This window comes from Durotheca rogersii, assembly GCF_024521655.1.
Source record: "Durotheca rogersii strain YMJ 92031201 chromosome Unknown GGS23scaffold_20, whole genome shotgun sequence".
In the NCBI taxonomy this organism is placed as follows: Eukaryota; Fungi; Ascomycota; class Sordariomycetes; order Xylariales; family Xylariaceae; genus Durotheca; species Durotheca rogersii.
Genome location: NW_026251251.1, coordinates 230,402 through 247,637, shown reverse-complemented (window position 1 = coordinate 247,637; position 17,236 = coordinate 230,402). Strand labels below are relative to the sequence as shown.

At 54.4% G+C, this 17,236-nt stretch overlaps 6 protein-coding genes across 6 annotated transcripts; 2 read left to right on the top strand and 4 right to left on the bottom strand.

The window, feature by feature from the left end:
• Positions 1 to 1,640: 1,640 nt before the first annotated feature.
• Positions 1,641 to 4,298, top strand: GGS23DRAFT_204331 (fungal-specific transcription factor domain-containing protein). Its single transcript, XM_051511817.1, has 5 exons — positions 1,641 to 1,887; positions 1,951 to 2,057; positions 2,141 to 2,383; positions 2,475 to 2,921; positions 2,979 to 4,298. The coding sequence occupies exons 1-5, from the start codon at positions 1,819 to 1,821 to the stop codon at positions 3,979 to 3,981; spliced, it is 1,869 nt and encodes a 622-aa protein (XP_051369708.1). The 5' UTR covers positions 1,641 to 1,818; the 3' UTR covers positions 3,982 to 4,298.
• Positions 4,189 to 6,461, bottom strand: GGS23DRAFT_598879 (uncharacterized protein; the record flags this gene model as incomplete). Its single annotated transcript, XM_051518849.1, has 4 exons — positions 4,189 to 4,917; positions 4,977 to 5,197; positions 5,278 to 5,972; positions 6,076 to 6,461. 4 exons carry the CDS (start codon positions 6,459 to 6,461, stop codon positions 4,189 to 4,191), a joined length of 2,031 nt encoding a protein of 676 aa, XP_051369707.1.
• A 1,026-nt stretch (positions 6,462 to 7,487) lies between these two features.
• GGS23DRAFT_578281 (zinc finger protein-domain-containing protein) lies at positions 7,488 to 8,682 on the bottom strand. Its single transcript, XM_051516984.1, has one exon. It carries the CDS (start codon positions 8,632 to 8,634, stop codon positions 7,555 to 7,557), a length of 1,080 nt encoding a protein of 359 aa, XP_051369706.1. The 5' UTR covers positions 8,635 to 8,682; the 3' UTR covers positions 7,488 to 7,554.
• A 1,242-nt stretch (positions 8,683 to 9,924) lies between these two features.
• Positions 9,925 to 12,671, top strand: GGS23DRAFT_578276 (heterokaryon incompatibility protein-domain-containing protein). Its single transcript, XM_051516983.1, has 2 exons — positions 9,925 to 9,961; positions 10,026 to 12,671. The coding sequence occupies exon 2, from the start codon at positions 10,089 to 10,091 to the stop codon at positions 12,150 to 12,152; it is 2,064 nt and encodes a 687-aa protein (XP_051369705.1). The 5' UTR covers positions 9,925 to 9,961; positions 10,026 to 10,088; the 3' UTR covers positions 12,153 to 12,671.
• A 543-nt stretch (positions 12,672 to 13,214) lies between these two features.
• Positions 13,215 to 13,844, bottom strand: GGS23DRAFT_598877 (uncharacterized protein; the record flags this gene model as incomplete). Its single annotated transcript, XM_051518848.1, has 1 exon — positions 13,215 to 13,844. One exon carries the CDS (start codon positions 13,842 to 13,844, stop codon positions 13,215 to 13,217), a length of 630 nt encoding a protein of 209 aa, XP_051369704.1.
• Positions 13,845 to 14,449: 605 nt separating this feature from the next.
• On the bottom strand, positions 14,450 to 15,820 carry GGS23DRAFT_613120 (NAD(P)-binding protein). The gene is made up of 3 exons (XM_051520542.1): positions 15,645 to 15,820; positions 14,866 to 15,548; positions 14,450 to 14,756 (listed from the first exon to the last, which is right to left on the bottom strand). Exons 1-3 carry the CDS (start codon positions 15,679 to 15,681, stop codon positions 14,643 to 14,645), a joined length of 834 nt encoding a protein of 277 aa, XP_051369703.1. The 5' UTR covers positions 15,682 to 15,820; the 3' UTR covers positions 14,450 to 14,642.
• Positions 15,821 to 17,236: the final 1,416 nt, after the last annotated feature.

The following is a 17,236-nucleotide window of genomic DNA, read 5'->3' as shown; positions in this document are numbered from 1 at the left end:
TCACTCTAGGCTCGAACTTGACGATGATAAGCCGCTGCGGCGCCGGGATATTAACATGTCCGTTAATCGAGTGGGCCGGCAGGATCGAGGATGAAGACGACCGGATCCACGACGAGTGTTAAATCGCCCTGCACCGCGTAGCTTAAGACCTTCGTAGAACACATGTTTACGTGGCTCGACCCCCGCGAGAGACGATGGAATCGTGGAACGAGAGGATTCTGGAGAAGACAGAGACTAATCCCCAGTGGCTAAGCAAATTTAACAAGCAGCTTGTAGTAAAACTCGGCATAGGCACAAACTACCACGATATTACCCACAGGCTACATCTATCTCGCACTCAATAGCGACGGCGCGCTTAACGTTATGAACTGTCGAGAATTCATCGTTGGCTACGACGATAAAGTGCTCCGAGTATGGCACCGGGACGAGGAACAATATGGCCAGTGTCTCTCTCGCTCGGGAAGCCGGTAGGTTGCAAACACAAGCATAGATATCTTCACATATTGCCGCCTTCCCACGCTCCCTACTTCTTTTCCCTGTTTCCCTTTTGGGGTTTCTTACTTACTAACTGACTGATAACGTAAGATACTCAGAAGCCGATCCGGCCGTTATTCGCACAACGTACTTAATTTCGGATTAACCGAACTGCCAAGAGCAACGTATTACGCATGAAAACGTTGTTTGAGACGGGTTTTCCGGCGTCCACCACCTGCTATACATATGTTGACCCCTGTTAACGAGCATCGACCTGTAAACTACCCTTGGAACAACCAGCATGTCATCATTCATACTACCTCTTGGGAGATAACGCGTAGATAGTCGGGAAGAGGAAACTGGGTAGAATACTCAGCAGCGAGAGATTGGTTGAGATAAAGTTGCATGTCCGAGCAAGCTAGCGTGAAGCATGGATCACGAATTCCTACAAGGCGGAGGAGGACGTTATTACTAAGGTATAAACTGGGGGTGGCATGTAACAATCTACGAAAGCCATTGTGTTTAGGAGCCTGTGGATGCCACGTCAATGCGGTGAGACAAATCTGGATACGAGATGCAATATTAGGATAATTAATAGAACAAGCTCTGGGTATAGGAGAAGCCTAGCATAACGCGTCACCGAAATGCCATTATAGGGCTGACTTGAAGGGGGGAGGTAGGGGGATGTGGATGGAGAGCGGATCTTCACGTTGTGCTGTGCCCACACATAAGACCAGACCAGGGTCGCACTCAAGCCTTAACTCCGTGCGAAATAGGCAGTTTGCGGTGTCGAGAGTGGCTTGGCCACGTGGGTCATGCAATCCTTCCGGGTTCAGGGATGCCCTCAACGAAGCCTGTAAGACCGTTTCGGCGGACGCTCTTCTAACTGCGGCAATACCTCGGTGGGCCATACTGCGTAAATTCTCCTACAACGTAGTATCATGCCTGCGGCCGTGGCTTGGTATAGACTATCCGAATCGTTGCTTTACGCGAGCCTGTCGGTGTCAGGCTGGGGAACCGGTACCGCCGCGTCTCGACACCACCAGATCGGCATCGACATGGGGATGGCCAGTCCCCAGCAAATCACGTTCGACGTCGAGTACCGCGTTTGACAGGTGCGCCAAGAACCTCAATCTTCAACTGCATTTCTATTATTTATATCCGCAACCGGCCCGGCGGCTGTCTATCGGACGTCCCTACTTAGCTAAGCAACTCAACAGAGTCGGGATATATGTCCAGCTAAGGAGTCAACAGGAAGCGGCAGCATATCCGCGTATCTTCCTTGCCTAGCCGCGATACTCGCGGACGACTTCCTGACACGCAGGGGCAGAGTACGAGTCTTCGATGGCGACGAGCGTGGGTTGGCCGGGGGTGCGTCCCGTCAAGACTTGCACGGAATGTAAGCAGTCCAAGGTGCGTTCAGCCACGCGGCATCGCTGTCTATTCATTGACGGCTAGATTGACGCCTCGGGACAGCTTCGGTGCGACTCGAAAGACAGATTTCCCAACCCGTGCTCGAGATGCCAGGCGAGAAATCTCACATGCACCGTGGACCCGTCCTTCCGGAGAACACCAGCACGCAAGTCCGTCTCCGCACCTGCTCGCGGTCTAGATATCGCACTGCCAAGTGTTGATGTCGTTCCTCGCCGCTAATCTCTACCACCAGGAGGCTCGAGGCCATGTCGAAAGAGCTACAGGAGCTGCGCGACCAGAGGCTAGCAGAGGGGGCCCGGGCCAGTTCGGCGACGAGCCCGGATGCGGACACAAATCGCTCGCGAGACACGTCCGTGAGCGCATCGCAGTCCCTAGCCGGCATTCTGCTGGACGATTTCGAGTTTTTAGGGCACGAGTCATTCGAGCTCGGCCCCGTAGTAGTGAGCAAGCAGTCGGTCGTCGAGATCTTCAACCTGTACGTGTGATAATATTCTCTAATACCCCTTAACGAAAGCGAATAGTACTCTCTCCAGGGCGGCCCGTTAACAAATACCGTGTCCCTAAAGATTTGTCACATTATACTGTCCTCACATGCCTATCCTGGGCCCGATATCACTCAACGGCACCTACCAATCTCAACCCTTTCTGTTCTGGACCATCGTCATCATCGTCGCATTGCGCTCACCCGTGCCGTCGGACGAAAACCTCTTCACTCGTCTGCGTGACCCGTACATGCAGATGTTGAGGGGAGAGATTTTGCGATCTCCGATGCCTCTGGGCAAAATCCAAGCACTCCTATTTCTTTGCACCTGGCCGCTGCCCGTCTCGAGCCAACGGGACGATCCGAGTTGGCTGTATTGTGGGATCGCGGTAAATGCCGCCCTTTACATGGGCCTTCACCGCTCGAATCCCAAGGCGGGGGATATCCCTTCGTTTTACAGCATCGGAGTCGTGGCGGGCAGCGCTCACGAGCGGAATAACACGTGGCTCGGCTGCTTCTACGTCAGCACCTCGTGAGTCTAGTCGCAGCGCAACATTGCGTTTAATCGCCAACTAACAGTCTTCTCTAGTCTCAGCATGCACTACGGCGTCCCTCCGATGATAAACACCCCGTCAGATCTCGCCCACATACGAACGCTTCTAAGCGAGCATACCGTCCCGCGGGGGTTCGCCCTTCAGATCCGTGCGCTCCTCATCAAAGCGGGCTTTACCAACGTGCTCGCCCACGACTCGAACGACGTGGTCGTCGATTCCTCCATCACTCACCTCCTCGACAGCGAGCTCGACACGCTCAAGGCCAACTTTCCCGAGGGGTGGACGAGCATGACCGAGTTCACCATCATGGTGGTCAAGATGTACGTCTACAGCTTAGTAATAACGCGGTCTCGCGCTGGCATGGGCTCGCGGGAGATCCTCCTGAAGCTCGGCCTGGCCGCGGCTCTGCGCTCGATCTACATAGGGAACTCGCGGTACCACGAGACGCAGGACAAGCTCCACAACATGACGGTGGCGCAGCGCGAGCGTACGTTGCCCAAGGACTACTTCCGGGGCTTGGCCTTCGCGACGGTCTTCCTCATCCGCTACTTCGTCCAGTACAAGGGGTCCAATGCCGAGGAGCAGCAGCTGGCCGCCAACCATGTGATCATGGCGCACTCCATCTTCAAGGGGGTGACGCTCCACCCCAGAGACGAGTACGGCCGGGCGGCGGCGCTCTTCGAGACGCTTTGTAAGCAGGCCCCTATTCCCACCGATACGAGCAAGCCCAGCTTAGCCGACAGGATGGGCGCCACCCTGATCGTCGACGCTATCAACACAGCCCGCACATTACGCGGCGCCCCCCTCGAGATCACAGAGCCCGAGGTCCCCATCGCGAACACGACAGAGAGCCTGGCGGCGCCGAGCGCCGTCGAGTCGCAGGACGTCTTCAATAGCACGTCTCATCTCCTAGACCCCTGGCCGTCGGACCTGGCGTTCGCGAACGAGTTCTGGAGCGATCTCTCGTGGGACGTATTCAACGTGAACGGCGGCACGTTGCATTTCTCGCCGAGTCATCAGGGTCACCAGGATCATTAGGGTCTATAATAGGTAGAAATTTTAAATAACGGCAAAAAAAAAAAAACCAAATAAAATATCTCGAGAAATGTCTTCAATTAGCCGAATAGTCTACAGATTCCGTGACCACGTATTATAATACATAATAGACCAAAGGAAAACCCTGATCCCTCCTCGCCCTAGCCTGCTCGATCCGAACCCCTGCGTCTGCTCCTCCTCCTCGTCCATCTACGCGAGCGCCGCCACCAGCTCGTCGGGCAGGGGCATGCGCACGAGGGGGACGTGGCGCTGGGAGCCGTGGACGTCGTCCTCCATGAAGCCGCCGGCGGGGACGGGGCGGCCGGCGCGGAGCCGCGGCACCGTCGCCTTGAAGGCGCGCGCCGGGTCGTAGAAGCCGCACCAGACCACGTCGCGCTCCGCCAGCCCGTACGCGCGCGCCACCGCCGCCGCCGACAGCAGCCCCGACGCCTTCACCCGCTCGTACGCCGCCGCCGACCCGAAGATCAGGTCGAACGTGATCTCGAACGGCCCCGCGTTCTTCGACCGCACCACCTTCGCCAGGTCGCCCAGCGTGCGCGGCGGCGACGCCGCTGCTGCGGCCTCCTTCCCGCCCGCCGTCCCGTTCGCCGCTGTCGCGGTCGGGGTCGCGGCGCTGCTATCGTTGCGCGCGTCCGCCTGCGCGTCCGGTGCTGGGACGGGGGCTCTGAGCGCGGCGCGGTCCCCCTTGCCCACGACCGCGACGGTCTGGGTGAAGAGCGGAGCGCGGGGCTTGCCGACGCCGTCCCCGTCGGCGCTGCCATTTGCAGCGTCCAGGAACAAGCGCTCCTCGCCGCCCCGGAGCTCCATCAGATGGTACAAGGAGAACTTGGAGCAGGGGCCGAGGTCGATGACGGGCTTGCCGCCGATGCCGAACGCGAAGTTGCCCGACGTCGCCTTCTGGCCCGGATAGCTCCCGTGCTGCGCAGGCGACGGTTAGCCAGTCAGCCGGCGCGACGAGAGACAAAGAAGCAACTTACAATAATACCGATTCTCGCCGTGTACGCCACGCTGGTCGCCAGCTCCTGCGAGGACGCGAGCGCCTCGCCGACGAGGAAGACCTCGGAGCTCTCCGCGCCAGGCGCGGGCCGCCCGTAGAAGTGGAAGTCGAGCTCGAATTTGCCGGGCAGGTGGCTGTGCTGGCCCGCGACGTAGGCCTGCACCTTGGCGGACAGCGAGTCGATCTGGTTGATCAGGATGGCTGCGTCGGGACCGGTCAGCAACGGTCGAAGGAGAGAAGAGGGAGGATAGAAGAGGGGGGGGGGGGGGAGAAAGCCTTACGATCGCGGATGCTGCCGATGAACAGGGACCGGTAGCCGATGACGCAACCCGCCTCGAGCTTCACCTGGTACGGCAGGCCGTCCTGCTTGCGGAAGTGGAACGCGCTCCCGCGCACCCTGACGGTGCGCTGGTCGGCAAGCTGCTCGTACGTGACCTGGGTGAGGTCGAGGTGCCCGCCGGGGCCGTAGAGGATGTCGGGGCGGGTGTTCTCGTACATGGCGTGGGCGGCGACGGAGACGGGGGTGCAGCGGGCGGCCGGGGTCAGGGGCGCGATGGCGAAGCTGCCGTCGCGGAAGACGGTGGCGACGGCGCCGTGCGACTTGGGCTCAGCGCAGGTGCCGCCGCACTCGAGGATCTTGCCCATGTGCGTGAAGCCGCCCCAGCGGCGCCGCGCCTCCGCCTCCGCCCATTGCGACCCGCCGAGCCCCGCCAGGAACGCTGGGTACGCCACGTACGGCGCCGGGTCGTATGCCCGCCCCCCGACCACCACGTCGAAGTCCGGGCTTGCCTTCATCGCGTCGATGAAGGGCTCCGGCCCCATCTGCGCCACGATTCGCGGCGACGCCTCGATGTCTTCTTCCGTCAGCAGCGGCACGCACGGCCCGCACCCGCTTACGAGCCCGGCTCGGAGGCGCTCCTTGACGAGAGTCTTCTGCATGCCAGAGAAGATTGCGATCGTCTTGAACGAGTACTGCCTGCGCCGAGTCAGCCTTCCCACCATTACGCATGTCCGTGTGTGTATGTGATTATGTTCCACGGTATATCTCCTCGCCGCTCCTTCTCGGGTGGAACACATACTCATTGCCCTTCTCAGCGGTGATTTCCTCAATGATGCCCAGCATCTCGCGGACGTGGTCATCGGTGCCGTCACCTCCAGCAGAGCTGAAGATCAGTGGGACGTGGTAGGCGTGAGCGAGCCCGAGCAGCTTCTTGAGGTCGCGGTAGTAGGACGTCCGCGGGTTGCCCATCACGCCCAAGGCGAGGCGGTCTGGCCCGCTGTCAGTCGAGCCCGAGTCGAGAATCATGGCCGTCGGGACGCCTGTCGCGACGAAGCGGCTCAGCGCGGCCGCTACCTCGCCCTCGTCGAGGCCGTACCCGAGCATGCCCACCGGGGTCACGATGTTGCAGAGCGGCGTCGACGCGGGGTCGACGCCGTTCGAGTTCCCGTTGCTTGCGGTCGGCATCTTTACGGCTCAGCGCTTGCCTCGGTTCGAAAGGGATAGTCGTGAAATGGGGTGCTGGAAACGTAGTACAACGGACGAAGAGATTTGTTCTTCAGGTCAAAAGTTCATACAGAACTTCACCTACGGCGTACTTAGAGGGGGAGCGTACGGGAGTTATACCCATACCTATCGGGACGGTACTCTCTCTGGTCACGCGTCATCGCCTGCGACTCGACATCACAGAAAGGTGCAGCTCGGGAAACAGACACAGCCTCGATTCCCCGTCCCCTGTATTTCTTGCTCCCTCTTCGTCGAGGTCGGCGGTCGGAGGAGTCTATATTCTCCGTAGGTAGCTTGTTGGCTGTGCCTTGGTTTGAACCCCGATCCCGCCGAGCTTCGCAACCCCGCCGAAGATCGGTCTCGCAGCCGAAACTCGCTCGGGCCGCGAAAGCGGCTGGGATTGCTCGTGACGGTCTTACTGCTTGGCGGCTTTGTATCTTGAAGCCATTGCCTCGGCGTGTAAAGATTGATTTTTGTGTCTATGATAATATTGAATGGTAAAAACGCGTTCTAACGCTCGGTTTTAGTGCCCAGGATCTGGCATACCGAGGGAATACCTACATCGTCGCTAGTCTGGGAACTCAGGGGCGGCGGCGTCATCCACGCAAGGAGCGCAAACGAAACCTCTTCTATGTGTAGTCTACTATGTATCACATAACCACGGGTCACCCCCCTGCAGGCTACCTCTTAATATATTAAAAACCCCTAATATTTACCCTTATTATTATATCGCTTCCTATTCATTTTAAAGCTATTTAGAAAATTACCACGTGGAGGTCGCGCCTCTTCGTTACTTACCTCAGCAACAGGAGCTCCTATATATACGCTCCCGTTGCTTCTATTCCTTTAGCTAGTTCTTAGATAGATTAAGACCGATTCTTCCTTTGCTCGTCCTTCCGTTGCTCGTTGTTCGTGAGAGATAGCTCCTCGCGCGCGCTCTCGCACACGTAGCTCCCTCGATCTACGTGATAACTTTATGATAGAATGTTAGTGGAAAAAATTAGCATTTTTATCTTGCGATACTTAGTCTAATACCCTCAACTCGGCACACCTATTAAACGGCACCAGGGCCCTGCCGCTCTCTACAAGTCCTCACGATCTCCTCTATCAACAACACAGGTAGCTGTTGCACAGATTTCCCCTCCTCCTTTAGGATCGAGTGACTCGTTTCTAAGAAGCGTGACTGGAACGTATCCCAGAGCTGCTCTTCAGAGGCCGTCGTATCACGACTACTCGGTGGTCTAGGAAAGAACGGATCGTTGCGTAAGAAGGCCGTAGCCGCCTGTTTGACCCCGGCCTCGTCCATTGCCATGTCCCTACAACAATCAAAGTCGAGTACCCACATGGCGTGGGTTCCAAGGGCCTCGGACTGGAACATGACGGATCCGATTCCTGGGCTGATTGCCGCGGCTTCGGAGGAGGACCTACGAGTAGGAGCCAGGACAAATTCGACGTCATTTGCGTCGACTCTGGCCGTCCAGTAGAGGAACGCGAGGGTGTCTGCCATAGCAACAGCATAATCCTTGGCTGGGAGACCGAGCTGGTCAATTTGGTCGAGATGAAGGAGGAAGTTCTGAATGCCAAACACCACCAACCGGCTGGGCCGAGCTCTTGGAATCATTCGTGGCCCGAACAGGCGACGTCCTAGATATGGGCGGACTAAGCAGTGGTTGTTGATGACAGTGGCTGCCGCTGGGAGTCCCATAACCTCTGGGTGACCCATAACCTCTGGGTGAAAGGTGCGATATAATAGTATGCGGACGCGGTGGGGCATAGACGGAATCCTCTCATTCACCAGGGCATTGCAAGGCTCAAAGGCTGGAGGAAGCCGCGGGAGGATTTGCGACCAGTGTGGCGAGTCTCTGGTAAGGAGTCCTTCACAAAATGGAAAGTTGACTCGAAATTTCCCGAAGTCGCCATCACTAATAGTATTTTGGATGGCTTTAAGAATCTGCTCGTGTATCCGATGCTCGTGTACAATGGAGCGCCATGGGCAGCCGTCTTCTCGCTTCAGCGCAAGGTGGAGATGTTCGTGGTCGTGGTCGTTCTCCCCCCAGACAGTGCCACAAAAGCCTTGACCGATCTTCTTTAGCGGCACTTGGGATTCGGCGAGTCGGTTGATAGCTGTGTACATTTTTTGTTGCCGGTATGCTGTGTATCTGTATGTGTCTGTATGTGTCTGTATGTGTCTGTATGCGTCTGTGTGTGTCTGTGTGTGTCTGTGTTCAAAGTAGTTGCAATAAATAGTCATTAGTTGAAAGCTAAGGAGAAGGAGTTGCATATCTACTTTTAGGAAAAACCTCTATTTTATAGTAGGATTCTTTACTTTTAATGTCTAGACTTTCGCTTTAATCAAATAAGGTATTTATTTCTAATGTATATTATTTTAGCGTAATACTAAAATAATATAATAAGAATTAAATTAATTAATAAGTTAAATTAAGTTTCTCGTTAATATTTATTTAATATGCATTTATAACTTGATATTTATTAAACGTTACTAGTAGCTCTTGAGATTTAAATGGTAATGCTTAATTTAAGATAGTATATGAAGGTAAAGCATTTAAAGTATTTAAAATAAAACATTGTAATTAGTTAAATTAATAAAAAGTACGCAACATCCAACTAATTGTAAAATACTAAATCTAAGCTATTTCTAGCACCTGGTTTTATTTTTTTCAATTGATTAACAGTGTAGGTTTATGTTAACGTTTTGTATACCTTAAATATAAGACAGCGAAGCAACGAGAGCCAACCCACGCGCTACTTAAGGTGTGCAGGACCAAGAGTCATCCGCATGCCGAAACGTGTACACTCTAATCAGAATGCGCACACTTAAGCTCTCTCTAACAAAGTTACTTTTATTTCAAATACCTATTCGTTCCCAACATCGTTAGCTGAGCTAATACCCTGTGCACCTAGCTCAGCGTCAATAAGCAACAGCCAGTAGCTAAGAGGAAAACAAGGCCTAACAATCCACTGTAAGGTTTGTAAAGGCGATACAAAAACTCAAAGTAACTGGGGGACCTGGACTGGGCTTGTGTATGAGGGCTGTCAGATTGGGGTGGGTGTGTATCAACTCCTCAAGGTCGCCCAGTTGAAGACCAGTAGCGAGATTCGCGGGGAGGGCATCTAATCGAGGTCGGTGGCGGTAAGGAACGACTAGCACTCGTACCTCCACGCCTAGATATTTCGACCTTTTATGCTGCAACGTCGGCGCCATGATACTCTACAGCTACGAGCGATTTGACGAGGGAGCCGATTACGAGAAATCGTTGGGCACCAACAACTTTCCGCCAGGCATCAAGGAAACACGTGTACTAAGTCAGGGTCACCCATTTCACTCTCACAAAAGGGGGAAGGCTAATGCATCATAGGTTTATATAGCTCAATATACCCGCCTACTCATATACTAAGCCATACCCCCTTCTGAGATTTTATCTCAAGCTGTTTGCTCTCCTGTATGTTTCCACATTAGCACGTAAATCTCTCGAACGTAAAAATGCGTTAAATTGATGAAATCAGGACATCACTAGCGATCTGTCACAGTCTATTATACAGCTTCTGTTTTCACCAGACTGCCAACACATGTCTCAACTTGCAGATCTCCACAAGCCGCCAGAGGGAGCGACTAACCGGGCCAAGCCGTGCACATGCGAGAAAAGACACCTACGGCACCGTGCCCTCAAATATATACAGATCCAGAATTCCGCGAGAAACTCGTGTCGCCGCTGCGGTGCGTATGAGAAGATTATTCTGGCCGTGGTGGACGGATATCTGCCAGCATTATTCCAGGGACCGCGAGATGAGGCTGAACGTAAAATGATACTCGACGAATTATTAGTGGTTAGGTCATCCATGCTGAAGTCCGGGCGCCACGAGCACGAACTGGAATTACGCATCCTGGATAGACGGGTACTTATTGAACTCTTCCGAGATGCAGAAGAACAACCCGACTTTTCTCTTAAAGGAACCAGATTTCCGGAAAAGGTTCAATATGGGCCAAGAAATAATTCAGACAGGGGGTTTGAAAGGGCTAAAGGATGGCTCCATGAATGTTCGGAGCACCACAACTGTGGAGAACCAAGTTCTGCTCCGTATCCCAAGAGGTTGCTCGATCTTCGCGAAGGCCAGGTTCGATTACTCGAGACCAACCCAACCAATGGCTGCAAGGTCCGGTATGTTTGTCTAAGTCATCGCTGGGGTGATCCTCAACACAGGCGACTGACAACTACTACTGCCACAATCCAAAAGAATATGCAGGGAATTGCGTGGGAGGACCTTCCAAAGACATTCCAAGATGCCGTAACCATTTGTCGACGCATGTCTGTGAGCTATCTATGGATCGACTCGCTGTGCATTCTGCAAGAGTTTGTCAACATGTCAGACGACCAGAAAGAGGAAACAAGGACGGACTTTGCAAGGGAGAACTCAGCTATGGCGAGCATCTACAGAAACTCTTATTTCACAATCTGCGCTAGCATATCAACTAGTATGGACAGCGGCATATTTTCTACGAGGGACCGCGGAAGCCACCAGATAAAGGTCATTGATGACAACGGAAACGAGGCCCTTTTCCGCATCAGGGAGAGCGCACAGCATTGGAGACTTCCGACAGATCTAGAGAGGAGATGCTGGACATATCAGGAGTATCTGCTCTCTCCAAGGGTCTTGGGCTTTGAGCCTTTTGACATCTCTTGGAAGTGCAAGAAAACACACACTTGCGAATGCGGACGCATCAGACCGGGCTTGACATTCGCTAGTCAAGCACAGGGTCCCGATGCAGGAAAGGCTGTGTGGTGGTGGAAGGAGGTAATTTCCTGGTACGCAGCGCGAAACCTAACATATGAACACGATAAACTACCCGCGCTCTCCGGACTAGCACAGGCCTACCACCAAGTAACAGGCGATGCTTATCTCGCAGGCTTGTGGAAGGCCTCTCTACCAAGTAGTCTTTGTTGGTACCATTTGTCAGGCTTTGCAACGAGAACTAATCTCAGCCGAAGGCCTAGGGGCTTCCGTGCTCCCTCCTGGTCTTGGGCTTCTGTCGACACCTTAGACAGTGCCCGATGCCGTTTCTGGTGGGCTTCCGAAGTAATGCTTGGAATCGGTGTGCCATATTACTCTAGGTATCCCAGGCCACAAGAGGTCTGTACGATATATGACGCCGCCTGCCAGCCGAAAACAGAAGATGCATTTGGCGAGGTATTACCCGGCGGGTTCGTCAAACTCGGGGCCATACTTATCTACGCGAAAATTGGCCTTGAGCCTCAGGGACTGAGTTTCCAGCAAACAGTCGAGAAGGGGGCCTGGACATTGAGTTATGTCGAGGGTGGTAAGGATGTCTCTTATTGTTATCCAGATTGCACGCTAGAAGACGACGGTCTGGAGTTGGGCGACGGTGTCTATTGTGCGCCAATACTGGAAGCGGGGTTACAGCAAGGCTGCCTGGTGCTGAAGCGGTTGCAAGGACAAGAGTACAGACGGGTAGGCTTCTGCATCTTGGGGAAAGGGGAGCGAAGCGGAAGCCCAGAGTCCTACTATCCCGACTCCTGGGAGGAGGACTTAACGACTCCGGAAAGCGAAGAGAGGGTCCAAAGTTATGCTCTGCAGTGCAGTCCAAGCGCGGAAGTCCGGATCACGATTGTCTAATGAACGCAGCCAAATGAAATTGCCGAGAGGAGATCAAAGGAAATAGGGCCTTGGGCGATAGGGGCGATTGAAGGATGTTTTATTCGGGGGGTGAGCAGGGGGGTTAAGAGGTGGTGTGTGTTTCTTCCTTTTCTGTGGTTAGGAGCTCGGGAACTCGCTCTTATGTGACCGGTATTGTAGTGGTGAGGTAGGTCTAGTCCTCTCACCTATTTTCTCATGTTGGTTTCTACACCCTAGAGTATCACACAGATAGCCACTCCTTCAAGCACTGTGATAACACAGAATTGGTCACTGTTCTCACGGTGCGTTATCTTCTTGTTTCACCTAGTTGCCATCTACAGTTAGCTATCACCAGTGCCGATGCACCTGTCTGGCACCGGAACTGTCACGGTATCCACGGTATCCTCCGATACCGATTACGGAGCTTATACAAGCCTCATACAGGCCTCATAGGCTTCAGTAGGAGATTAGCTTAAGCTTTAGGTAGATAGCTAGCTTCATCATCATCAAGCTTTTTCCCATTACGAGTCTCGTCCACTAGTCGTAATAGGAACCAGTTGTGGGCAGCGGTGATTGTTTCTTCTTGAACACGAAAGCCTCTACAAACCAATACTTAAGAAATAAAAAAAAACAGACCACGTAGGAGATATCTACAAAACCTACGTTGTAGCCCTCGGTGCAAGATTCTTATATGCGCATCCCGATGCATGCTGAGGAGGAACGACGTGGACACGGAAATCTCCCCAGCTGCTCAACTGTCTAACGATACTGAGCCTAGGAAGGCACTGTTATTTGTTTCCAGAGGTTCTAATTGGTTTTAAACACCTAGCTACTAACAGACTTCCTAGAGCAATACCATGACAACATCGTCATTCATGGCATCTACCTACGCTATTACTAGAACAACGTGCCCAAACCCGAACGGTCGTCCATCTCACGCCTCGTAGGCAGCTCTGTCCGAAGCCCGACGGGTTTCCCTTACGCTCCCTGTCCTCCGTCTACCCAGTGTAGCAGCAGATCAGCGTCCTCCTCCTTCTCGCTTCCTCAAACCCCCTCTCAGAGCTACTGCTCCTCGTCGATGGCGTACATGTCGCGGCACTTGGTGCAGCGCGTGCCGTCCGGCGTCGAGCCGGGGCACTTGCGGTCGCAGACCTGGCACTTCCAGCCGACGTCTTTGCATTTCCCCTTGCCCTTGCCCTTGCCCTTGCTGCAGGCGCCCTTCTCCGGCGCCGGCGCGGCAGAGGCCGCCGCTGCGTAAGGCGGAGGCGCCGTCGCCGCGGCCACGACCTCGGCCGCCTTGCGGGCGCAGTCGCGCCGGCACCGCGCGCACAGCGTCTTGCCCGCCGTGCCGAGCACGATCTCGTGGCACCACAGCGGGTCGTGCATCCGGCACGCGCACGCGTCCCACGCCGGGCACTCCGCCGTCCGCAGGTTCGCGCACGCGCCGCACCTCCACCCGAACTGCCGCGCCGCGCCGCACGCCCGGCACTCCCACACCCGCGCCAGGCACCCCGCCCCGCACGTGTCCTGCAGGTCCGCCGCGAGCGGCTTGCGCTTCGCCGGCGGGTTGCACGGCGTCGGCGCCCGCCACGACTCCCGCCGCAGGTAGCCCCGCGCCTTCGCCTTGTTGCAGTATTCCCAGGTCGACCGGACGTGGCCGCACGGGTATTTAGCGAAGAATTCTACGCACATCTTTGTGTTTGTTAGTGTGCTTTGGTTTTGAGAAGCTGGGGTTTTTCTTTGCCTTTCTCGCTCGTTCCCCTTTCTCGCTCACTCTTTGTGCCTTTGCTTAGGCTCGCTTGGTCTGTCTGTAGATGAAGAATAAGCGCCAACTTGGATGCGCAACGCCGGAGCAGACTCTCTCGCCTGGGTTATTTATTCAGATGATTCTTGATGTTAGGTTCTGGTTCCTTTAAAAGGTAGGTATGGATAACACTTCTCTAAACAAGTCCATGGTGATTCTTTACCCATAACCACACCTTTATACAAGCTGCATACGATATCCACGATGGCGTTGTCTAATTTCATGAGACATTGTTGCCAAGACAATTGGTTGTTGGGAACTTATTCTTTGTTCAATTTCTACTCGAGAGATGTATCCTGTTCTAGAATATCCGGTCAAACGGGGAGTTATCCACGGAAAGGTCTTGTTATGGTCGTGGCCCATAAGATACTATAGTTCCAACCTCTTCCACCAAGTTATGAATGAATGGCATCAGAAAGAATGAGCAGCAGCAGCAAGTTTTGCACTAGGAAGAAAGCCTCGTTACGCAAAAGGCAACCTGGTCTCCGGAAAGTTCTAGCGGTACCCCAAGGGTAAGTATAAGGATTATGACTACAGGTACATGAAAGAATATACATTTCTGTTTACCGATGTAGAATATCAGGAGTACCAGTATAATCCTCTACCGTAACCACCTAATTTACTACAACTACTCTTCTACAACCACTCGAGTACCATAGCCATCCATCATCCTTCTCTTACCCTCCCTACCAGGGCTGCACAGAATCCGCGCGGATGACCAGCCCGGCATCCTGGTCCCGCTTGCCCTCGATAACGTCGCGCACGAAGCGGCCGCCTATCGCCGGGTCCAGGGCACCGATCTGCTCGACTCTCGTTAGGACAAACAAAGCAGGGGGTAACAAACCGGGACCGGCACAGGGATGATGAAAAAGGAGAGAGCAGCGGCCGGGGGGGGGGAAATCAACTCACAGCCTTCAGCTTATCAGCGCCGACGCCTCCGAGGCCCGTCGCCAGGAAGCCGGGGGACACGGCCCAGACCTTGACGCCGTCGGCGCGCAGCACGCGGGCCCAGTCGCGCATAACCATGTTAAGCCCGGTCTTGGCGGCGCGGTAGGCGGCGAGGGCGTCGGCGTCGGCGTCTCCGAGCCCGCCTGCGGCCGCCTTGGGCCAGCCGGCGGCGGGGCTCGCGTTGATGCGCGCGAGGGGCGGCGTGTCGGCGCGCACGGTCTCGGCCAGCGCGCTGGTGCCGCTCGTGACGAAGAGCAGGCGCGGGTCCGGCGCAGCCACCAGCAGCGGCGCCAGTTGCGTCGTCAGCGCGTGCGGCCCCGCCACGTTCACGTCCCACGTCCGGTTCAGCACCGCCCGCGGCGTCGCCGGCCCCGCCCCCGCCGTGCCCCCCGCGTTGTTCACCAGCACGTCCAGCCGCCCGCCGGTGCGTGCCGCCAGCGCTGCCGCCGCCGCTTCGAGAGACGCGTCCGACTCCAGATCCACCTGCACGACGCTGAGCGTCGAGGCGGAGGACGGCAGCGTGGATTGCAGGCTGGCGATGGCGGCTTCGCCATTGGACGGCGTGCGGCACCCCAGGACGATCTCGTAGGCGACGGGCGACTCGTACAGCGCCTTGACGATCTCGTAGCCCAGTCCGGTGTTGGCTGCGTGAGAAGGCAGTGTTTAAGTCCATGAGTGTGACGAGGTGGGTTCTCATGCAATACGCGAAAGCGCGGGAGAGTTCCTCTGGGACATCTTACCTCCGGTGACTAGGACGATCTTCTTTTCTGATGCCATCGTCGAAGGGATAAGTAGGGTAAGAGGATGTAGATTATAGACAGAGGTGGAAGATGTAAGCTGGCGACTCAAGGGCGATGGGTAGCGTTACTATTGCTAGAGTTATTATGACGTCTGTAGTACATGGTAGCAGAAGAGACAAAGAATGAGCCGTGGGGGATATATTATATCTAGCCTCGGGTCGGGGGTAATCGTCCCCTATGCTCCGAGAGATGTAAGCATGGCTGATTCTATTATGGGCGCACTCCCGTCGACGGTGGTAACCCGTCAGCAGGCCCGTCCCCTATCCATACCTACCTCCTGTTTCTGGTATGTCCGAGCCTCCTTATTCCGCAATATCCGGGTAATAGACCGCTTATTCCGTAATAAGTAACGGGTTCTTATCTCGTCGCGGTTATACAGCAGATCCTTATGCCGTTGCGTGGTAGGCGGCATCGTCTCAACCCGGCCGCAGCACACTGACACGATGTGGTGGTGCTCCTACTGGATCCGTCGCCTCCGGCGGTTTCGTCTTCGACGTGGGCTCAACGTCCCCATTCTATAGGAATTCAACGTTGGATTTAACACCGAAGGGCGAGCCCCGACAACGTCTCCGAAACTAGTGGATTTATCGCGGTATTCCAATAACTAAAAGAAATATAATAAAAACAGAACTAAACCAAAAAAAATCGTTACAGAATGAAGATAACATCTATTAACTAAGGAATCGGAAAAAACCAATGAATAAATAATTCAAAAACCGAATAATTTCATAACCCTGCTGGTTGGTCTCGTTTTACTATGGGAATTATTGCCGACAGCCAATCCAGCTTAACACCGGCGTGAAGTTCTTGGTTAACAAGTCCTTCACCGCCGTCACCCCTGTTGACTGCTTTGCTGCTACCGATAGGCATTTTCTAAAGATGTCACGTGTAGGATCAGCCCTTGTAAGCCTACATCCCTAAGTCGTAGGATGTTAGGCGTCTATGTTTTACGGAACAAAAGACATGTCACGATGGCATACTTCCCACGTGTACTGCTGCTGGTATGTTGTGTGGGACAGCTTCCTGACACTGCCGTGACACACGACTGCGGCTAGTTTGATTATTGATAAAGGAAATCAATCTCATTCCACAGTAGTGGTAGTGGTAGTAGTAGTAGGTAGTAGTAGTTGTTGTCATATCTCTCTGCTGGTATTCTTTTTTGTGTTTTGCCTTCTTTTCTGCTTTTTTTCTTTTACAATGGCCACATACTACAGCCACATACAACAATGTCCTTCCTGACCAAATCCGCCCAGCACCCTCTGATAAAACATTCGAGACGAAAGAACACCAATACAGCACCAACACGAAAGTCACGTCGCGTAGGGACGCCATACTTGGTGAAGGAGCCGCATCTTCCACAGCAGCTATCGAGTCTTGCATCCCGCAAGCATTCTAATGACTCCTTGCATCTCCTCCGGGGCCCGCATACCGTGCAGAATGAATGCCCTTGTCCGAGTAAGTCAAGCCGGGTGTGAGATGGTCCTTTACTCCACTCTAACTCCAGAATGATTCCGAGAAATATGGGTTCGGGA